This window comes from Aptenodytes forsteri, unplaced genomic scaffold (assembly GCF_000699145.1).
Source record: "Aptenodytes forsteri isolate BGI_AS27 unplaced genomic scaffold, ASM69914v1 Scaffold92, whole genome shotgun sequence".
Classification (NCBI taxonomy): Eukaryota; Metazoa; Chordata; class Aves; order Sphenisciformes; family Spheniscidae; genus Aptenodytes; species Aptenodytes forsteri.
This window is the reverse complement of record NW_008794581.1, coordinates 1,077,318-1,099,495: the sequence shown is the minus strand read 5'-3', so window position 1 is coordinate 1,099,495 and position 22,178 is coordinate 1,077,318. Positions and strand designations below refer to the sequence as shown.

Sequence of the window (22,178 nt, the reverse complement as noted above, 5' to 3'; positions counted from 1 at the left end):
GGAGTTTAGCAGATTTTTGCAAAATGATACTACTGTACCTCTCCTGTGTCCAACAGGTGTGAAGCTGCTATTCTTGTGTTTTGAGTTTGTTTACTGGAAAAAAAAAAGAATAAAGAAAAACTAAGAGGGCTATTTCTCTGAAGAATATGAAGACATAAAGAATCTGTGTCAAACAGTAAAACAGTCTCATCAATCGTGTGAAATCTAATGCAACGCTTTGGAAGGAAGAGATGATCAGGTTACATTGCTATTTCACCAAATTGTGGGAGGAAATATGAATTGTTGAATGCCAGTTTACCAATTAGAGTCTTGGGGTTTTTTATTGGTCACTTTTTAAAATTTCCTTGTCATTACTTTCCTGTATCAGCTAAATTTATGCTAGTCACAATGAGGCAAGAGATTATACATCCCCATAAAAACAAGTCAGAGCTCTGTAATCAATTTAAGCTAGGTTGAGAAAACAATCAGTCACTTTTTAATTGGTCACACACCCATATGTACATCAAACCAGTTGTCCAGCCCTTCTAAATTGTGTGCTACCATTACCTGCACAGACTTTCTCGAGGTTTTGAAAGACTGAAAAATCATTTTGATTTAATGTGTACTTATGCATTTGTAGAAGGGAGATTATTAAAAAGCATGTGGTTATGTTAACACTGATTCATGTGAATGCTTTATCATTTAATTTGTCTTCAAAGGTAAAATCTGTTTATGTGCGTAGTGGTAATTTTTGCAGTTATGATTTGAAGAAAGGATAATCCCAAAGAATGTCTCTACTCTTTTATATTCAAGACATTTGGGGAAGTGGCTTTTGCTGACATTATTTTGTCTTTCAGATGTGTGCCTACTTTTGGCTTTCAAGGTGAACATAGTCTGTTTGAGGTCATTTGTAATGATTATTTGAAAAGCTGAGCTAGAGCTTATGTTAATAGAAAGTCTAATGTTTGATTAAACCACTGAACCAAATTAGAGGTTTGGGACCTCTACTTTGCAAAATCCAGGAAATGGAGGATTAATGTTCAAACTCCCAGCATGTGCTTCCTTACTACTGAGAAGGTTAGAAGATCACAGAATGCTATGTGTCGTAGTTCCACTTGAACCGGTCTCCATTACATCAAACGGACAGTATGTGGAAGTTGTGCCAAAGCAAGTTTTCAGTGAAACAGAGCAGTTGTGTGTTAAAACTACTGAATTCATCTTAAACTGTAGATTCAACTTTCAGTTCTCTTCATCCACGCTGCTTAAGATGAGTGGTAATCTGCAAGACTGCTTTATGTGGTGGAATCACTGATGTGAATCTCAGAATGATGACGGTGTAACCTCGTGGCAGTACAGCTTAGAGAAATATATGGATAGTCTTGGTTTCAGCTTGTCCACGTAAGAGTTAATTGCTAGCATAGTAGTATGTCTTAGAGAATTTGAGGAACGTAATGTGCTGTTGTGGTACTTCAAGATGTAGTTGAGGAAACAGGGAAATTTGTTCATTATGGATCCCATTGTACTGTGTAATGACAATTTGAGTGTTTCTTAGGTCTAAATCCAACATTCATAGGCACAAATTCTAATTCAAAACAGTTGTGATCCCTGGAAGAAAAAATGTGAGATTTTTTCCAATTTTTCTTGTAAGTACCTTGCTCATGTCTGAGATAACAGCTTTTCTGTAATTAGCAGTTTATAAACAGCGAAGACTTATGTAAAATAGCTTTTTGTAAGAGAGTTCCAACTCTCCTCCTTGACAACTTTGACACAAATTCCTTTTCAGATTTACTCTTTCCCCCATCATGTCTCTGCTGTTCTGGACAATGCTGCTCCAAGGTGGAATTTTAACTGAAATTAAAGCGCCAGGCAGATCTGTTCTTGCAGGATTATGAAGTCTTGAGATTTTTTTTACTATGTAACATTAGAATTCTTGCAGGGATCGATGTGTAAAGAAACACAGATTGTACACCAAATTGCACTGTTAAACTTTGTTATGTGTCTCCAAGCCAGTGTTCCGTTTTATTTGGAATTCTTTACTGCTGTGTAGATTTTAGCACTTTCTTTTCTAATGCAGAAGTGTTCATGGATAGGAGTTAATTTTTGTCTGCTTTTAGATGTTTAGGGTTCATGTTAAATCTCTCCATTGCTAAAATAGGGCGTGAAACATGAACTTCCAAGAAAATTGCCAAACAAACCCCAAAGCAAAAAACAAAACCACAAACAACAAAACCCTACCCTCAAACACTGAAAACTTGGAGTTCTTGGGTCATTGTATGAATCCAGAAGCTAGAACTTGAAGAGTAACTGCATGTACTACATCATGCAGTTACAACAGTTGACAACACACTCACTTTGGTTTCCTTTCCTGTAGTTTGCCTGCAATCCTGCTTGTATTGGAGCAGATACTGTTTAAACAGTTAAGTTTTAATACAGACGTATGCCATCCTGTGTTGCATAGTTTGACAGGCAATGTTTCCTGTAGCATCTCAGGTTGTTCTTGTTGCTGCCAGCAGCACTGCTAGATCTGGCACCTAAAGCTATTGCTGCTGTTGTGTCAGGTAGGTTGTAGGCTTTCACAGCTGTGGACAGTAAGTTAACTGATGTGTTCGGAATTCAAATGTTAACTATAATTATCACTGCTTGCTTTTTTGTCTCTACAGTGGATGTTGCTTTATTAGTCATTTTATGTGATACTTCATCATTCTTGACACACCAGGGTGAATTAAACAAATCTTCGTTGTGGAATTGTTCCTCTTCACAATATTAGCTCGTAGCTATTTGCACACTATAAATCATATCCTTGCACTCGTTTTCTTCCTTTTCTTCTTTCTTCTACACTGAGTCACTGGCATTTGCTTTCATGAATCCTCTGTGACCTACTCCTATTTGTGAGCAATTAGTACATTACTTTGGTAGTAAAATACTCCTTTCCTGGTGTGGATATTTTTACAGGGCAAAGTATATGCAAAATTTGTTTTCATAAATTGCTTGTATACTCTGTGCTGTGTTTAAGATGGACTTAGTCCTTTCTCTATATTCTTGTGGGATACTGTATCATTGTATAGATTTAAGTCTAGTATAGAAAAGTATACTAGGGATAAAAGTTAATTTTAAATTGCCATTTTGCCTTGTTTCTGTGTTCTTGGATTTTCATGAGAAAATAGGGTGTTATTGGCTACAGAAGTGATCAGAACTACAAATGAGAAATCAAGCTTACTTGGTTCTGAAAATTCCAAGTTTCTGTAAAACATTACTCACAGAAAGAAATTTTGGTAAAGACAAAGTATGGATGGATTTTGTGGACCATATTGATTCCTGGAGGTACATTTCATTTCACTAGAGCTCTACTTGCAGACTTGTAGTGTTGAAAGCATACTGGGTTTTTTGCTAGGAAAATGCTACTCATTTTCCAGTTTCACTCAGCAGATTTTCATTAGACGTAACCATGTGGATAAATTTAAGGTCAGATTGTGTTACAGTTGCGCTGGGTCACCAGCTGTGGGAAAGAGCTTGAAGTATACCGTTGCAGAGAAGAAAAATTCCCCTCTGCCTGGATAACGCGTCATCTCTTCTCAGAGCCTGTATGAGAGATTGCAATCCAGCACTATTGTGTTTTGATCTCCAGAAAACCTATCTTGGATAGGCTTAAGGGGTTCTAAAGTTGTACAGTATTTCTGGTTCAGAGATTTGGATACTTGAATCATTAAAGTGACATAGCATGTCAGGGGGAAGGGAACATTTGGTAGAGTAACACGAACGCTTTATCAGTACTTATTTGGGACAGCCTAGATAATTTGTTTCTGACCTCACGGTTTGAGTAATCCGGTCACTTGAAACGTATGCCACTGAAACTTTTTTTAATACTGCATCATACTATTTTTAATAGTATAAATGTGCATGTATATATAAGTGCCAGGTCTGTGTCAGCAAACTGAAACACGTAAATCATCTGATCTTTCCTGGCTTGTGTGGTGCTTGATGATTAAGCATTACCAACAAAAAAAAAAAAATAAAGAGAGCAAGTGGATGTCAGAAGCCTTGTGTTGTCATCCCCGCTGATGACTATGCCTGGAGATGTTTGAATTGCTTCACTGGAGATTATTCAGACGTTTCCAATTACCTCACCGTGACTTTGCAGCAAAGCAGTGTGGTCTGCATGTGTAATAGATTGCCTTCCTCAGTAGGTGTACTGCTGCGTGGAGTTGAAGTTTGCTCCTAGACCTAGTCTACATACTGGGTTTTATACAGGGGTAATTGTTTGAGCTATAGCTAGTCAATTAATTTTGCTGACATAGCTTTGTTAGTACACAATTACAGTTGAAAAAGACAGTTCGTATCCTCATGGCTCATTTTTATTTCCAGCTGGGAAAACCTAAACCAGTAAAAGACTTTTACCCTATGGTGTAACTACGTCTGTAGAAGGGAGAATATGCTTGTGTAACTATACCAGTATAGATACACAGCTAACTCTTAAGTGTAGATACACTATATCTAATAAAAATTTGTGGTGGGAAGAAGTGATTGATATAGTTTCTGTAGTTTTGTAAATGGTGTCAGCTATGTGCCAGCACATATTTCATTTTTTTTCTGTTAAGTTTCTCATGAAGCTTTGTTAAATAAAAAATAATAATCAACTGTTAGTCTACATAAGCTCAGTTTTCACCTGGAAAAAAGAAAGAGCAGACATACAGGTTTTTTTATATTGTTTATTTGTTGTTTTGCTATTAAAGGGATGTAGCTGTGTTTGGGAGCTCGAAGGGCAAAAAGACTTCAATTTGTTATAGCTCTGTATGACTGATGGGGAATGCCACCTTGCTGGCTGCAGGTATGTCTTAACGTTGTGACCATGGAGTGTTTGGTCACTTACATTTCACCATGACTTTGCAGATGGACGGTTCCTACTGAACAGCCTCTTCATGAAAGCCTCCATGGCTGGCATTAATTGATGCCCTCTTTGGCAGGCTTAACAGATACCAACAGCTGAATGGGCACAATGAAAGGATCCTGCCCCCGGACAATAATCCTTCTAGATGCTTAATTATGATTTAATTAAAAACTTTTGGTCAGCTGACAGTGGGAGGGAAGGAGAATGTGGGTCTCAGTAAAGAGAGGGGGTCTTTTGTTTGCAAACTAATTTTCTGAACTGCAGTCAATGTGTGCACGCTCAAATGCGGGGCACTGGTGGTGCTGCCAGAGGTCTTATGGAAACAGACATAGTTTTCAGGTTGAAAGTCTCCTGCTTGATTGTTCATATTCAGGCTCCTAACCAGTAAAGGACATAGTTTTCAAATACCTGTATTTTGTCCTAACTAGTGACTTTTATTTTAAGTGTTTTTTTTATTTCCTTAATTCCAGTGTATTAACTGCTTAAACGCTACTGACTACTTATGTCCAAGCAAAAGACAGTACAGAATATTAATTGCAAAATGTTTATTACTTGTATGGAAGATGTGATACTTCAGTTATATAAAAACTTTTTAAAAGTTCAGAAATAAAAAGGAACAGGACCATTTTCCTGTTATTTGCATTAATTCCTTTAAAGAAAGGGTGCAAACTTATATTGCTTAGTTGAAAATTAGGCATTTATTGCAAATTTTTGGCAACTCTCTTATATGTAAGAGGAAAGGGGGGGAGAGAGAGAGATAAACCACTGCAGTTAATGCCAAAGTGCCATAGAAGGGATGAAGCTCATTTTCCTCATGTGTCAAATGCTCAGTAAGCAACTGTGCTTCATCGTTGCAGTTGCTTTCCAATCTGTGCATGTGTATCCTCACTTCTGGCTCTCAAGAGGTTAAATAATGGTGGTGCTCTGGACTTCCCTGTTACTGGGAGAGTATGTCTGCTGGTGACTAGCATTCTTGAATGCTTTTCCCTACCCAACCCCCCCAAACCCCCCTGCTACAACAAAAGGAAGTCTGTTTCTGTTGTTGTTTCAGAAACTACTTTCAGAAATGTTCTGCTGAATTAAGGAGCTCGTGCAGGTGTACTACTTCACCATCATTCCAGCTGTTTTTAAAGATCATGTGGTCCTGGCAGTTGGGCAGGAATACATGGGGGGGGGCTTGAAGATGCCCCTTCACTAGGAAGCACTCAGTGTCCCTCCTTCTGTTTCAAAACTGTGTGAAGCATTTGCTTCTTAAATGGTGATAGGCTTTATGTATTTAGGTGGGATCAGCAGTGATTTTGGTGAATACAGGTGAACCCTGCTTATGCCCGTGCATGTGTGGGCTGTCATCTCTTTGATGACTGTGTTTCTCTTGAAGATGTGAAGTTTGTAGGAAAGGGAATTTTGGTGCAAGAGTCATCAAGGTTTGCTGGCTTGGTATTTGTGCACCTTCTTATTCCACAAGTGATTTTTCAGGTGATGGAGGCTGAGTCCTTCCAGCTCAGGGATGCCCCAGGCCCAGCTGTGAAGTGGAGCCGGGCAGCTCCCCCACGCTGAAGAGCAGCGGTGGCAATTCCCTGGCAGACAGCTCTCCTGCTGCCTCGTGAGGAGTCCAGCAAGCTCTGGGGCAACTTGGCTGGAACTGTGGATGAGTGTATCTGCTTCCTCCAAGGCACTGGAAATATGATGTCCCCAGTATGCTTATGGCACCTTTTACAGGAGAGATGAAGGGCTTTTTCTAGTATACTGGCTGCCATCTCTGCCAGTCAAGGTGGAGGTGTCATCAACTAAGTGTCTCCAAAGAGAACAGTGGCATTTAAGAGCTGGACTAGTGTCATGCCTTCCCAAAAATGTTGTGTTAAAAATCACATACACATCTTTCAGGTCTAAGGCAAAGATCCTCCTCTGAGTAACACAATTTGAAAACGAGCCATAGTTGAATCATTTGCTTAAGCTTGTTCTTAAGACGAAAAGGTGAGGTCAGGATATTTATGAGAGAAGACAAAGGAAAGGGTTTTTTTATTTTATTTTTTTCTTATTTTTCCTTTGAGTGAGTTTACAGACTTTTATTTTAATATCATGTAATTTCTTTCATTTTCTTGTCCTATTAAACTCTATTTTGCTTTTGTTCTGTTTAGTCCTGGTTGTGTAGTGCCGTGAAAAAGTTGCACTGAAGTAGTGAGTAATGAAATGAGGCTCATACAACATTTTTCGAAAATTTAGTTCAGTGTTCTTTTAATTTTTCTGTTCTAGCATTCTCTTGTTGTAGACCACCTTCTGCCAGAAAATTGAAGTTATAGATGTACAGGTGCGCGCACACACCATGCATGCGGCTTGCTTTTTGGATGTGATTATTTACAGAGGAGCTATAATCTTTATCTTTTTTTGGTGTGAATTAACTAAAAAGTTAAGTCTACCAGTTTCAGAAGAATCATGACTCTAAAAAAGGCAGAAGTCTCCCAGGAATAGTCATCGACAATGAGCTAGGAATAATCAAAGTCTTTTAAGATCCAATACAAGCTATAATTTGCACAACTGTGTTTTTAAAATAGGAAAATGAAGATGCAGATGGCTTGTAGAAGTTTTTAGCAACTTTCTTAATGTCTTAGATCCTTTGTAGCAAGGGAGAGTAAGTTATTTAGCAGTTAGTCTGCAAGTATTTTACTTTTCAGTCAGAAAATAAACATTGATATGAAAAAGTGTCTTTTAGCTTTAGGATCCTGCCCAGGTAGGAATAAAAAAATTCCGACTCTTTTGTTCCTAGTAGGTTTGATCTGGGAATGTAGTTTTTCTTCATTCAGGTGCATTGCTGCGGCATTGTCTTACCCGTTCACCCCTTAGGTCTTTGGTAATGTTTGCTAAAGGTTTAAAGACAACACATTTAATCATCATGTGCTCCCTCATAGTTTTGAGAGGTTGAGAGCTACCAAATGTAGCAAGGGAGGAAAGAAGCAGTCCTGTCTGGACTCACTACTCTTTCGAGTAAAAATGAATTGTTACTATTTAATTATAGGAGAAAGGAGTCAGGTATAAATATAAATTATTTTAGGGGTTAAACCAGAAGAGAACTACTGGGTTTGAAAGTGAAACCATGTAAAATCTCTATTTCAGGCAGCTCCCAGTTTCCTACTCTTGAATTTTAGGATATGATTAGTTTAGTTGTACTTCTTCATGATTATTAGGAAAAGGGGGTGGGAGGAGGGATTAAAAAAACAGCTCAAAACTGTCCTAAAAAATTGTGAAATAATGTGGGGAAAAATATTTCTAAGAGTTTGTCTTTTAGTGGATTTTCTCATGGGGAGAGTCTCTGGAGTGCAGTGCAGAGCAGACAGTGTTTTATGTGATAAAGGGTACTGTGCAGACTTTTGTTTTAATAAGCCTCTGATACCTTTTATGTGAAAGTGGCCTTGGCAACATAAATTATTTTGACAGGTACAAACAAATTGTGGAGGTTGAAAAGAAGATGAAGCACAACTTCTGTAGCAAGAAGCAGAGCAGACTAAATAATTTCTTCTTGCCTTCCCTCAAATGGAAATGGATCAGTTGTTTCTGAGGTGCCTCCTAGACATCTACCGAGGCACCAGACTTTCTAGGCTGGCCGCATGTATAACCATGTGATAATTTCAGACCATGGCAGACTTTAACCCTTTGAGACTTTATTGAGTATTGACACCATGCACACTCTTTTGGCCAAGAGAAACACTCCCTAAAGCTACTCTCCATGCTGTTTGGGGAATGCTTTCAACGCTATGAGGAGGTCTGTCTGGCTTATCATTCTGGCCCACTAATTCCATGATATATGGTGGGTTATGAACAGTGGTGCTCAGAGCTGTTGTTGTTGGGAACAACCACCAGCAAGGAAAAAGCAAAGAAAGCCAAGAGGTGGTAGGTCTAGGTGGAAAACAGAATGAGAAAGCTGGGGAGAAGGTGGACAGGGTTTCACTGTGGTAGGTATCTGGATAAACAGGTCTTCTGTCTGTAGTTTGGAGACACTCCTACGTTTTATCTTAATTCTGAACTATGCTGGCCTCAGTTTCAACCAGAGTTACAGAAAGCTCACGGTATATGCTTGGCTCCCTTGCAGTACTGAAATGGCCTGGGGAATTTGCTGTGGTTAGTTCTTGAGTCTGGATGGATGTTCTTCAAAGGAAATACGGCTGGAACAGGACCTGTTTGTTTATTGGGTTTGTTTGGGGTTTTTTTAAGGGCCGGACTGGGTAAAAATTGCCAGTAGATGGGCTGCTCTGTTCAGTGTAAGTGTGGAAAAGGCTCATGCTCTATACCTTAACTTCAGCTGGGAGGGGAAGGGTGAGGAGGACATCCCCCAGCTACCTCCTCGCCTGAGTCTGACTTCTTGGTGTTGTAAGCAGCAGCAGCCACGGGGCACCAGCCTAGCTCCTGAACTGGGGACAGAGCCAGCGGCAAGCACCACCTGTGATAGTGTCTACACTACAGCCTGACAGAGAGCACTCCAGCCAGAGGTGGAGTGGAGGCTTGGGAGGGAGCAGCAGCAGTGAACGGCATCCAGCAGCCCTGACTCACCTCCCTCTGCTCCCCACACTGCCCCAGTTTCTCCCAAGCTGTTAACAACAAGCAAGGGGTCGGAGTGAGAAACATCCTGCCCCCAGTCTGACCACCACAACATGATAAGAAGTATCTGGCTGTATCCTCTTATCCCAAGAGATGCACTGGGAGGTTGTAGTCTAGAGTCAAAATCTGGAGTGATCTGTGTTAATGCCAAACTGCTGGGGATGGCCAAGAGCGCAGTGAGACCTGTGTTTTTAAACCTCCTGTCTGTGATGCAGCCTTGACAGGCAGTGCTCCAGTAAATAGGGTATTTCTTGTCTAATGCAAATGGTTTCTGCAGGGTTATCTACTATGCAAGTCAAGGCACTACTTCATTTGGTTAACATCTCCAAACTGTTGACGCTTTGATCTTCACAGGTGTGATGTATGACACTTTTTTTTTAAGATAGAACTTTTTAAATATTATAAACCCATCACTGTGGCTCCTGATTATTATTATTTTTTTCCAGTGAGGTGTTTCTGCCTTTTTTTGCATCTCCTGAATTATGTAGAATAAAGACAATCATACTTAAACATAATTTAGGCCAGCGCTGTGTATTTTTCCTCTACTTATGGTACTAGCTTCCTACTTACCTATTTTGAAAGAGTAATACTTGTGCATTGAGGAATTTAGTTATATATATCAGTATGATAGCAAACATGCTGTTCACCTAGTAACTTGGTTTATGTCCTTTCCCAGAACACAAATAAGATTAAAAAAGAAATTCAAGAAGCAGTGGGATTTAAATGATCTCATCAGTGTGTTCTCAATAGGTTGTATGATATGAAGATGCAAAACCTGCATTTTGTGGATAATGAAGCAGAATTGCGCAGTGGGCTGGTTTATGATCCTGAGTGTTCTTTTTGTCTGCTCTCCGCTGCCTGCCCACTTTGTGTGCATTACAGACTTTTTCTTATATGCAGCTATTTTACAAATATTGTACAGCTATGGAGTTAGTAGTTAGCTTAATACTCTTTTTTATGTTACATAATTAAATATTCATCTCTATAACAAGTTAAAATTGAATTAGTTGTTTTAGGAAGGAACAGAACAGATAGAAGTACACCATTTTACTTCTGTAGAAGAGATTCAGATTTCTTGAAACTACTGATTTTCTCCTGTGTGAGAAGAAGAAAAATTATGGATCAAAATTGCTTAGAGTAAAAGTGAGAGCAGTCACTGGAGTTGAATACACTGAACACATATCGAGTTAGCAAGTACGGTTGAGAAAGCTTAGTGAAGAACCTGTTTATTTGTTTTGTAATACACTGGAGGGATGGAGACTGAGAGGCCTTCTACAGTGTAAGAAGTCTGTCTTTGTGACAGTCTTCCTCAGGTCTGAACAGCAGAGATTTGGCAGATATTTTTGCAATTCTGTGATTTTTCTTGGCAGATATTTTTGCAATGATGCCTTCTTGCATGCGTTTGAACCCTTTAGGCAGTCCATGCAGAGGGTGATTGTGCGTCCAGTTGGTTGAATTTTAAATTTTATTTCCTTGTAGATTTTTTTTTTTTTTAGAAAGATGAAGAAAAAGGCTGAGGTATCCTCTTTTGTATGGTTGCAGAAAGATGAAGTTCTGGTGGCATGGTGGCATGCTGGTAGGTGGTAGTAATGGCAGGGAAAAAGGTGTTGGACACAAATGCGTGAGTACCTAGAGAGGACCCTTAGCTTACTGTCCATGCATACCTGGCCAGTAGCCAAAACTGAAATGCTCACTGTAGTGTTGCAAAGATTCAGGACAAACTGTGCCAAACTAGGGCTGCCAGCAGCTGTGTACTTCATCTTGGTGTGTCATGTTCATTATGTTTTGACAGCACTCTCATTTCTTCAGACTAAAACTGGCCTCGGTTAAGTTGACTGAACCTTAAATACAAGAGTAAAACCTGAATCCCTACATTACAACAGTTAAAATTTAAATCCCAAGACCCTTTTTTTTCCCAGCTCGTTGAAGACTGATACGGAATAATTCCTTACAGAGAGTGGGATATATAATAAAAAGAATGTTTGGCTGTATGCGTAATGTTTTAAATATAAGATTTTATATATATATTTTTATATATAAATATATGGATATATTTTATACATATAAATATGAATATATATGTATATGCTTATATACATATCTATATGCATGCACCAAATTTGGAAAGTATATATGCAGACATATAATCTAGTAAAAATACATTAGAAAATAATGCTAGGTGATACTAAATGGATATGAGTGTGGAGCATCGAAAGCCGTTAAAAGAAACAAAAGAAAATTCTGGGTGTTACTGAGGTATATTTCACTCGCATTCAGATGGTTTGCACATTTTTCTCAATGATTGTAGCACCCTGAGAATTTACCTACTTCAGTCCAGGAAATATCTCTCAAAGTTGTAAACCTTTGCTTCCTTACTCTTCAGTCTCTCTTAGCTATAGGGTAGAACAGGGCAGCAACAAATAATATATAGAGAGGAATATTCTTGGTTGATTCATTTTCTTTTATAAAGCGATCTAGGTGTGAAACTACAATTGGCTGCAGGTCATGTGTTACTTTGACTTTCTAGGTCAGGAGATGCTTCATCAAATACAAGGTTAAAGGCTTCTTTTGACAAGGAAGCTGCTGCAGTATCAGTGTGCGTCATCTCTTCATGGCAGCTGGTTTTTGCATTCATTTGAGTTAATGTACCACAGAACTTGCCTGGCTTCTGGAGAGCTTGGAAATACTTGCCAAACTGCTTTTTAATGCAAAAGGCTTCTTTTTCTTTAAAAACAAAATAAAAACAAAAAACCTAAAACAAAAGCTAAATTCCTCACTTTAAATGTTTTAATTTTTTTTAAGTCAGTGCTGCGTACACTGACTCTTCAGTGTTGCTGTTCATGAAGATAAGAAGTAACTATGAAGTAATAGGTTAGCTAGCTTCATAACGAGGTAAAGATAACTGAAATATAACTTAAATTTAACTTTCCTGTATAAACAAAGTGGCCACCTCTGAAGTCTTGCTAGGGACAGCATGTTCCTCCTGAGGTAGTTTTCAGCTATGCAATTTTAACACCAGAGAAATTAGAACCACCTTTTCTATCCCTAGAGCCTTTATGGGAGTGCTGGTCTTGCATTATTAGTCTTTTGTGTCTATGTGGTCAGGCTTTGCATTCTGGGTATGGCAATAGCTTATTTTCTCTGCACTTGTATTAGCAAATAAAACATTTTGTTTGCAGCCGCTCTTAAAATAGGAGGAGTCCCCTTCTAATCTTTACCTTCAGCTAAAGCAGTGTATTACACTGATAGCAAAATTAAGAAGCTGTGTTGCAGAGTAGTGCTGTGCTCAGCATAGCTTGTGAAAGCTGGTGAACTGTCATAATAGCTTACAGTCCAAATCCATCTTCATTACAAGTGTAAATATTAATAATTGAGGATGTTGAAATTAAATAATTATAAATTATTAAAGCAGATGCCAAATTTCCCATGAAAAACATGGCAAGTGGTAATCTCTGTCAATATAGCCTTCTTTCCCTACTTTTTTGGAAAAAAACCAGAGCAATTAACCTTTACTGCCAGTAATTTGCTCACATATTAGCCCTCATTCTGAGGAAGAAACTTAGATTTCAGTGCATACCTCTCGCAATTTTTGCCATTTCTTGATTACTTTATCAGGAAACCTGCATTTAATATTTCAGCTCTGGATGAAGTACTGCCTGTCCTAGAAGAACTGGATTTCTGCTTCAACTTTTTATTCTATTTAGTGTTTCCAAGAGCTTGTGGAGTGTAGCTCCATTTTAATGGCCATACTAGTACTTTCGTCCTGTGCTCTGCTGGTTTCAATCTAGCAGTTTCTGTCATCTCTGCCCAAATGGCTTTTGCCTGATACGGGAAGAATTGTGGCTATTTAAGGAGCAAGGTAATCAAGCTTCATGCAACTGGATTGCATCTTTCAGCAGCTGTAGTTCATCCTTGCTTTATGATTAATAAAGTTGAGCACAAAGCACTCTTTATGTAGTGTCCTCTGTTTGTTTTATCATGACTACTTCTCATGGGAAGCGTTGATCATCTGTAGCAGCTGGAGGAGGAGAAGTGACTCGGAGGTTAGTATGTTTGGCCTGATACTGGTGCTGGGGTGAAGGAGGAATTCCCCAGCAATGAGACGTGGTGAGAAGTCAGGATAGGGAGGAGAGGTGTGCGTGGGCAGGTTTGTCAGTGGTGGAGAGCCAGGAGGTAAGGCAGAACCTGTCTGTGGGGGATTTGGAAACCAAATAGGAAATTATGAATTGGATTCCAAGATAAGGAACAGTGCCAGTAGTCCAGGGTACTGCTGATAACAGTGTAATGCCAGCTACTTCCAGATCCAGGACTGCCACTTTAAATTGTGGGCAACAGACTGAAGTCCAGGAAGGATCTTCCTGGGGTAGAGAAGACAAAGGGCAAAAAATGTAAACTTTCTATTCTGTTCAAGTTTTCTGTGCACCCCAAAGTTTAATTATTGTTGAACGTGACTGATCTTTTTTTCCTTTGTTCTCCCCTACTCTCTTCTTCTCCTTGGAAAAAGATGTTTTTCTTTCTCCTTTTTTTCAGTGCTCTAAACTCTGTGTTGTATCTGCTGCCTGGCTTGCTAGTCTCTTCTCTGTGCCACGCAACCTGATCACAACATGAAATCCAAGGCTTAGAGAATTGCATTTTGAGGGTGTAGCGCTCTGTGGTTTACCAAGTTTTATGTTTCCCTAAGTTACAATCCCTGTAGACTGTTCCTGCACTGCTATAACTTTCCTGCAGACAAAGAAGCTCTCTTTCAGGGCTGCCTCTTATCAGTTGGTTTATCTTGTCAGATTTGAATGGGAGAATAATAGTTTTATGAAGACAATAGAAGGGGAAAGTTACTCTGTGTTCAGAGACCTAGGAAAAACGATTCTGTCTGCTGAATGGCTTTAACTTCAGAGATTCTTTTGTGTACAGAAGATTGCTCTTTCAAGGCTAAATACAGTTCAGTAAGTAATGCTTTGATACTTCTTAGTGCGACCCTGCTTCCCATTTGCGGTGTGCTAGCAGCTTAGATCATCTTTCAAGGTTCCCTGAATATTTTTTTTTCACCCACAAAGAGCCTGTCCTATAATAGTATTATTTTGGGGAAGGAGTTGTGTTTCACAGATTATACAGGATGGATAACATCGTTTCAAAATCTTTGTGAAACAGACCCGAAAAAACAAAGCTACAGCGAGAGCTCTAGGATGAATTTGTCCTTTCATGCAGTGATTTGCATCTTACCGTACTGGTAAGACAAATAGAGGAGACTTCATGTTTTTTATTTTCTGTTTCTCAATAGAACATTTCATTTGTGTGTGATAAAAGATAAATTCTCCATACAGCTACAGCCACATCTGAGCAAATAACAAAGATTTTTTGAAATGGCAGTTGGGGGAAAGTTTTCTCATTACGTAAGGTCTTGATATTGAAGGTAATGCCATCATACTCCCCAGAAATAATTCTTAAAAACAACCCCACAAAAAATCAAGATAACTTGAATTAGATATCTTTGATAATGATTTGTGAAAGGTATTGCACTAACTTCACCTGAAGAATGTGAAATTTGAATTTTAATGTAAAAGTGAATACAAGGCAGTCATTTATTTACATAGGAAATTCTGGCAAAAGAGATAAAACTCTCAATTTCTACAGATAAGGGCAAACAATACTCATAAACCTGTATCTGGGACGATCTTTGTAGCAAAATCAGTGAAGGGTGCCTGGAACTTGTTGAAAGTAATGTTTGTTTTGCTGAGAACATACCCAGGGATTAGATGCTTAAAATGTATTCCCTCCTTGTGAGAGGAGATGTGGTGATCCTTTAGATGCCAAACTTCAGCCACGCAAAGCTGCTTTAAGGTCACATAACGGGGTCTCTTAACCCCAGCCTGCACCACAGATGCTGTAGTGATACCGTCACATCATTGTGGATAGATGCAATCTGTGTGTCCTTTAACGAATGTCTAAGGAATACCAAAAGTTTCTACTGGGTTCAATTTTAGATTGGAGAATTGCAAAGAAACAGTTATTCCAGCTTTTAAAAACAAGTGTAGCAGATAAAATGAGGCTTGTCATAGTATGATACAAGAAAAGTTACCAAAAATGCAGTGACGTTGCATGAAGCCAAAAGGAAGAATTTGGACCATTCTTAGATAGGAGAAGAATTGAATATGACTCTTCAGCTGGACAAAATTTAGAGATGGGGGGGAAACAATATGACTTTGAAATTGTTGTCTAATGAAATTTGGAGTATTTGCTCAAGTTCCCTCATTTAAAAAGTAGATTAAGTGCTGAGTATGTTAAAAATACTTGTAGAAAGCTGAGCTTAATCTAGACAGATGCCTAAAAACACAGGTATATAATTTCACATTTAAAAAGTTCTCCCTGTTTATTCAGGGAATAGAAATTGCAGTGTATGCTTAAGTTTTGACTTTTCCAGTGCTGTAAATGTGAATCTTGCAATCATTTCATGCTTTCTTCTCTTACATAGATCTGCAGTAATAAGTATATACTTATGAGTTAACTTATTGTTTAATTGATTTTAATAATTAAGTGATACGGCAATTCATTGTGTAATTCATGCAAATGAACTTTGCATTAACCCATTAAACAGTTGGCAATGGCACTCATGCTGCTTCACAAAACATTTTTTCAAGAGGAGAGTGGTCTTAGTGTTTGACTTTTTTTGCATGTTGCAGGTATCTTCTATACTGCTTTCATACTCAATATTTCTGCTGCCTTTTTCTTTTTTTATTTTCCTTGTTTTCAGTATTACTTTGGATTACTTTTGAATCTGTTTTACTTAGCTGTTTATGCTATTAAACGCCATCCTTTCTTTTGCATTTTATTCAACTTACACCATATCAAGACTAATCAGTCTTGCTTTCTGGCTGTTATATAGAGATCATAACATTACAAAATTCACCTTTGGAGGCATCTACAGATATGATCTGAATCTGCTTCTGTTGGAACCCACTGTGTTAATGAAATGGTTTTATGTATGAATTTTTCCTCCTCTAGTGGTTTTGAGTTTTTCTAAACCTTTACAAAAGAAAATTCTGATTGCAGTGCTGTAAACGTCAGCATATGCACTTAAGTTTATACACAGTTATGGTCTCTCTGACTTCAAGATACTCTTTTCCTTGTGCGTGAATGTTTGCAGTGTTGGGGATTTGCGTTTGTGAGAATATTCATTATAGCAGAAAGAGGAAAAAAGAAAAACACTTCTGCCAACAAATATTTAAAAACTGTATGAAGTATTTAAAAAAAATACCTCCTTTCCCAAGTTTAATAGATGCGTTAATTTACTATTTATCTCGCCTAATGATCTTGTGATATGGGAAATTAGTGGCTTTGCAGATGAAAAATGTATGAGTAAAAAAATGCATTCATCTTCTTAGACATCATCTGTTCCGTTGACAAAAGGCACAGATGTGAAATTCATCTCAATAATTAGATTTATAATTATTGTATCATTCTCAGATTGATAAATCATTGCTCTTCGTGGCATGTGATTTGGAGCTACAGTTCATGCAACAGAAGTAGGTTTCATCATTGAATGGTGATTCTAAGCTTGAGACTGTTTTTCACATTATGCTTGTATATTTTTGTATATTATAAAAAGTGTATGGCAGAGAAACAAGCTTCAGTCAGGGAAGAACACTTTGTAAATGACTCTACAGGGGAATGCTGGTCTTCGCACAGAACAGCAAATGCGCAAGCCTGAAAATTATCCATGGTACATTTTCTTCGGAAACTGCTGTCTTTGCCATTATCCAGTATGACCATAGACTTCCTGGACATGCCTACAAAAACAATAGCTGTGATTTTTAATGGGAGACTGGGAAGTGAAGCAACAAAGAGGCAGAATCTCAAAATGTCCATGTGTGGTACACGTTGTATTTCTGATGCTAATGTCTTCTTTCTTCTCTTTTTGCACACAGTTGTAGAACAAGCAACAGGAAGAGTTTGATGGGCAATGGCCAGTCTCCAGCTCTGCCTCGGCCTCATTCACCGCTCTCAGCTCATGCAGGTGAGTTTATATCTATGCTACTACTGCTGTTATTAAATTCTTAAAATGTCTATATGAGGAGAGGAAAACAGACAAATTCTCTATCCCACTACTCCTCTTTCCACTGTTTGTAATAGCAGAAAGTTGCGTATCATTCCATCCAAATTTCTGTTATGTTTGGATCCATAAATCCTATGTTATGATGAGAAGCAGTCCAGAAATACCTAACGTGGATGATGTAGCTATTTTTCATTTCCCCACCTTGCATTCTGACACATTTGCTGCCCCCCCACCCCCTTCCCTTTCTGGGCCTAGTTGACTGTGAAAAGGGTATAAAATAGCTTGCACACATGGTAAAGGTAGTGGAGTCGGTGAGCAGGGTATTATGTTCTACTCTTAGTGCTTTTGCTCCCTAGGATTTGTGGTGTTAGGCACGTTGTTGGAAATTCCAGTGCTTCACTTTACAGGGCAATAAATTGGTGATCATTTTGTTTTGCTTCTAAAGCACCTGAAGCACTTAAAGATTGAATGAAAGTCCATAAATAAATATTTTATTGATAATGATTGTCTTCATTTTAAAAAGGAACATTTTTAGCATATCAAAACACATTTCCTCAAAGGTTTATTGTCTCCTTTATGTTTTTTGGGCATTGGCTGTAACTACATGCCAAAGTGAAAGCCCCACACCAATCCTTGTGTAGGCAATGACACCGAATACTTTGGAGAACTGCTCTCAGATGGATGCTAAAAGAGAAGGTGCAGAGTTTCAGTTGAATTTTTGAAAGGGATGGTGACTTTAAGGCATCTCCAGTTTTCTTGTGGAAGTAACATCATTAGAGAAAATATGGTGGTGGTTTTCACTCTGAGCAGCAGGCTATCACAACCAGGAATCCAGACAACATAATGGATAATCCAGACAACAGGAAGATTTGTGAAGTGTTCAAGTGCAGCAGAGCATTTAAAACAAACAAAGAAAAACATGGTGCAGACTATTTTAAAACTGAAAAGTGAAATGTTGGAATGTTTGGGATCCCTTTCTGGTTCCCCCAAATGCAGAAATCGCCATTTGGAACAGGGGATCTGTGATCGCCATAGAAAGAGGCTTTAGTTGTACTGTGCTGTGCTGACTTGATGAAAGCAATAGCAATGCTTGCTGTGAGAACTAGCATGTCTGCTGCTATTGAGTGACTGTACCTCCCGTTTGGAAACTGATGGCTTAGACCAATGTTGCCTAACAGCCTTCAGAAGTATGGAGTGACCAGCACATGTTACCTGGCACCTGAATATAGGTTGTGTATTGATAAATGCTGAAGAGTTCCTATCTGGCAGTGGACTCGTGCTTTCAGCAAGTTGCTTCATCTTTTTGAATCAATTTCTCAAACCATAAAAGGGGAATAATATTGCTCATGTCACAGCTGTTGACAAGTGGCTCTGAAGGTGGAAAACTGATACTATAAGGATTAAGACAGGTTAAGTGTAAGCTGTTCTTTTCCTTAAACTCAGCAGTATGTACTGTGTATTCAAAAACCTATTGTGGAAATTTGGCAACTTCTCCAGTTACCCAGGATACAGTAGGTTCTCTTAATACTGATATGTTCTCCCAAGGTATGTGTGCCAAACATTTCAGCAGCACTAGGAAATCTCCTGTATGCGATGAAAATGTGCATGTGTATGGCCGGCTCTGTTATCAGCTTGCCTCTATGTATAGTTAATTACAGTAAATATTTGCACCACCATTGGCTCCTAGCTCAGCTGCCTAGTATGCCTGGACTAGTCCCCTGAAGGGGCAATTTGAAATTAAAGCGTGCTCAGAATCACCCTTGACAGGTTTTCTGCTTTGTCTAGTGATCAGTTAGATACTGCCTGGCATTGACTTGGTAGGCAATTTTTTTTTTTTAAATTTGTACTTTGAATCACTGTGAATGTCATCCTAATTCACGCAAATAAAAAAAGATGCAAATTTCATGGTTAAAAGCACAGCAAAGCCACGTAAGTTATGAATTTTCATCTACATATACAGTAGGAGTTCAGTGTGTCAAGTGTTTAATGTATATAAATCCCTGGTAACTTCGGTCTTAAGAGACATTGTGGATTTTTAGTGATGCTGTGTTCTTGTGTTGTCAGAGCCACCAGGTGTTACCTGCACTGGCATCTGCACACTCGACTCACCTCCCTGATCTCTGTAGCGGCCTGTATTGGAGGCCTGGATTTTTGCAAAGTGCAGCAGGAGGATGTGACAAGAGACAGTGTGTGCTGTATGGTCTGCTGGGTTTATTCCTCTTGGCAGTCTTTGACTGGGAGGGATTACTCCAAGTCAGAGAGGCCTCCTTGACTCCATTGAGAGAACCTGGTATATCTCCTGTCCAGCTAGATGATCTTAGAGTCTTTTTTGACTACATCTGGAAAGTAGCTGGGAATGGTGAGATTCTACTAGAAAAGTTCTCTAAATCGGAAGTGTTTATTTTGCAGCCTGCAGCAGACCACCTGCCAGGAGCATGTATGACAAGCTTCAAGTCTCATAGGGACTGGAGATGACCCTCTTTAATACCTTCACATCTTTCTTATTAGTGTTTGCTGTTGGAGGAGGAAACAGTAGAAGCAGAAGAGGGAGAGAGAAACAAAATAGTTTCTAATCCTAGAGGAGGATGGAGCAAGCTAAATGTGCAGCGAAGTATCAGTGCTCGCATTCACTGAAAACAGGTTTATTCATTAGACTATCCTTGCCTGAAGCATGGTAATAACATGCATTTTTGGCAAATATGTCCTAGTAAGATTGTGCAGAATATGGAGGACATTGGAGAGATCCTGCTCTAGAAAAGTTTTTCTTGCATGTTGTTAAGAGTTCAGTTTCATGCAAGGAATCTGCCCAGGTGAGTGCAGGTGCAACAGATTAGGCTGCTTGGATGCTAGCAGCTAATCTAACTTCATGCAACATTGCACAATTGTTTGCTACTGGGTTGTCAAAGGAGAAGACTGATTCTTGGATCTGTCTTTCAAGGGGCTGAGTGTAACTGATGATTGAGAACTTGAGCCATTGAGGACTCTTCCAAGTACAAGTGGGATTGAAAACATTGAGCTCCTTCACATCGCACCTTTTGATGTGTCATTCTCTTCTCTGCTCTGTGCAGCAGTCCTCCTGACTGTAGGAGAAAGAGAGGTTACAGCAAACCCAGGCTGTCAGCTTTCCTAGCTGCTTCTGTCCTGTTTCATCTTCTCAGCATTTTTATACAGGCATTGAGAGCTATTATCTTTGCATTTTTCTCTTGTTTCTATTGTGTCTGTCTTCATTACCTTGCTTCCCCTTTTAGAAAAAGCCTAACATGCTTCTGTGAGTCTTTAAAAAAAAAATCAAAAGCGCTTAAAAGACGTGGTCTCTGAGAGTTGCACTTTACTATGCTCTAGTCCCTTCTCTTACCTTCCCCATTCCTTGGGGACCTCAGGGACCCTGTTCAAAATACAGAATTTTTTTCTGGTTCTGGAGTGAGGAGAGGTAGTGCTTTACAGGTCCTTTGTAGTACTTCAATAGGAAGATGAGCTATTTTGAGCATAGAGAGTCAGAACATGTTCATCTATCAGCTAGCTGGGTCCTGGCTCAAGTAGAAGTCTGTCTTGTGGTTCTCTTTCAAATGTGATTGGAAACGCAGGTTTGGGACTTATTTTAATATGCTTGGACATAGTGATGTATACTTAATTTCTGGCCTAAAATGCTGTTACGATATTCAATTGTTTCTGTCCATATGCTGCAAGATTACATTTTACTGTCTTTCCATGTCTTGGAAAATGAACTGAACTTGGGCTTGATATGTCAGGCTGGCATCAGATTGCCCTGCCACGGCCTATCTTCTGACATAGTTTTAAAAACAATCACATTTGCTTCAAGGTAAGAGATTGGAGGGGAGATCTCGGAGGCCACTTTCAAGGTCTGGACATACTCTGAAGTCATTTTGCTTTGGTTTTGGAAAGGAAGTGCCCAGAGATTCCTTGTTGGGCACCTTCCTGATTCCATGAAACAGGAAAATGAAGGACATAACCTGCTGTGGTTTGAGTAATTCAAATGGAAGGATGGATAGATTATGCATGACCCCGATTGCTCCTGCCTTTTTAAAATCATTTTGGCTTCTAGTTTCATACTATCAATGCTTTTCTGCCAGATCTGTTTCTCTTAGGGTACTGTATCCCACTACTGTACTGCCTACTGTTAGGGTACTCCAGCCATCTCTGGGGAGAGCCTGCTGTTGCCCTTACTGAAGATAGTTACATTAGATGCTCTTATTTAAGTGGACTAGGTTCTTGACTTCAGGTTTGTACCATCTTAGTTGTTATTGCATGTCCTTATCCCTTTATTATAGGCTATTCAAGCTGAAGGGAATCAAGATTGTCATGCTCTTCAAAATCCACCCAGGATCAATTTCTATTAATTTTCATCTTGATAATCTTCAGTGTTATCCTGGGCCCTTCTTGTTATAGTCCTAATAAGATTATTGGCGTTGCTTGGGAATTCAGTGCCTCAGAGGTATCTGAAGTCAGTATTTTCATCCCTTGTGAGGACACCCTCGGATCTACAACCAACCTGTTCCCTTCTACATTAATTCATTGCTTGTTGGGAGAACAGGCAAAATACATACTTAGTTACCTTTGCTTGCATTTCAAACCTGAGATGAGTTTTATTTGGACCACTAGTTTAAGCTACCTGTTCCCCCCCCCCCCCCCCCCCGCCCCCCTCATTCCCTAGTGGCA

The 22,178-nt window shown here is 39.1% G+C and overlaps 1 protein-coding gene across 3 annotated transcripts in view; it reads left to right on the top strand.

Annotated features, from left to right (window-relative positions):
• Positions 1–22,178, top strand: part of LOC103893370 (microtubule-associated serine/threonine-protein kinase 4) — a 175,890-nt gene that overhangs the window by 74,859 nt on the left and 78,853 nt on the right. For all 3 annotated transcript variants that reach the window (XM_019470261.1, XM_019470260.1, XM_009272469.1), the window contains exon 2: positions 17,374–17,462. In XM_019470261.1, coding sequence (XP_019325806.1) covers positions 17,402–17,462 — 61 coding nt within the window. In that variant the 5' untranslated portion in view covers positions 17,374–17,401. The remainder of the gene's footprint in view (positions 1–17,373; positions 17,463–22,178) is intronic.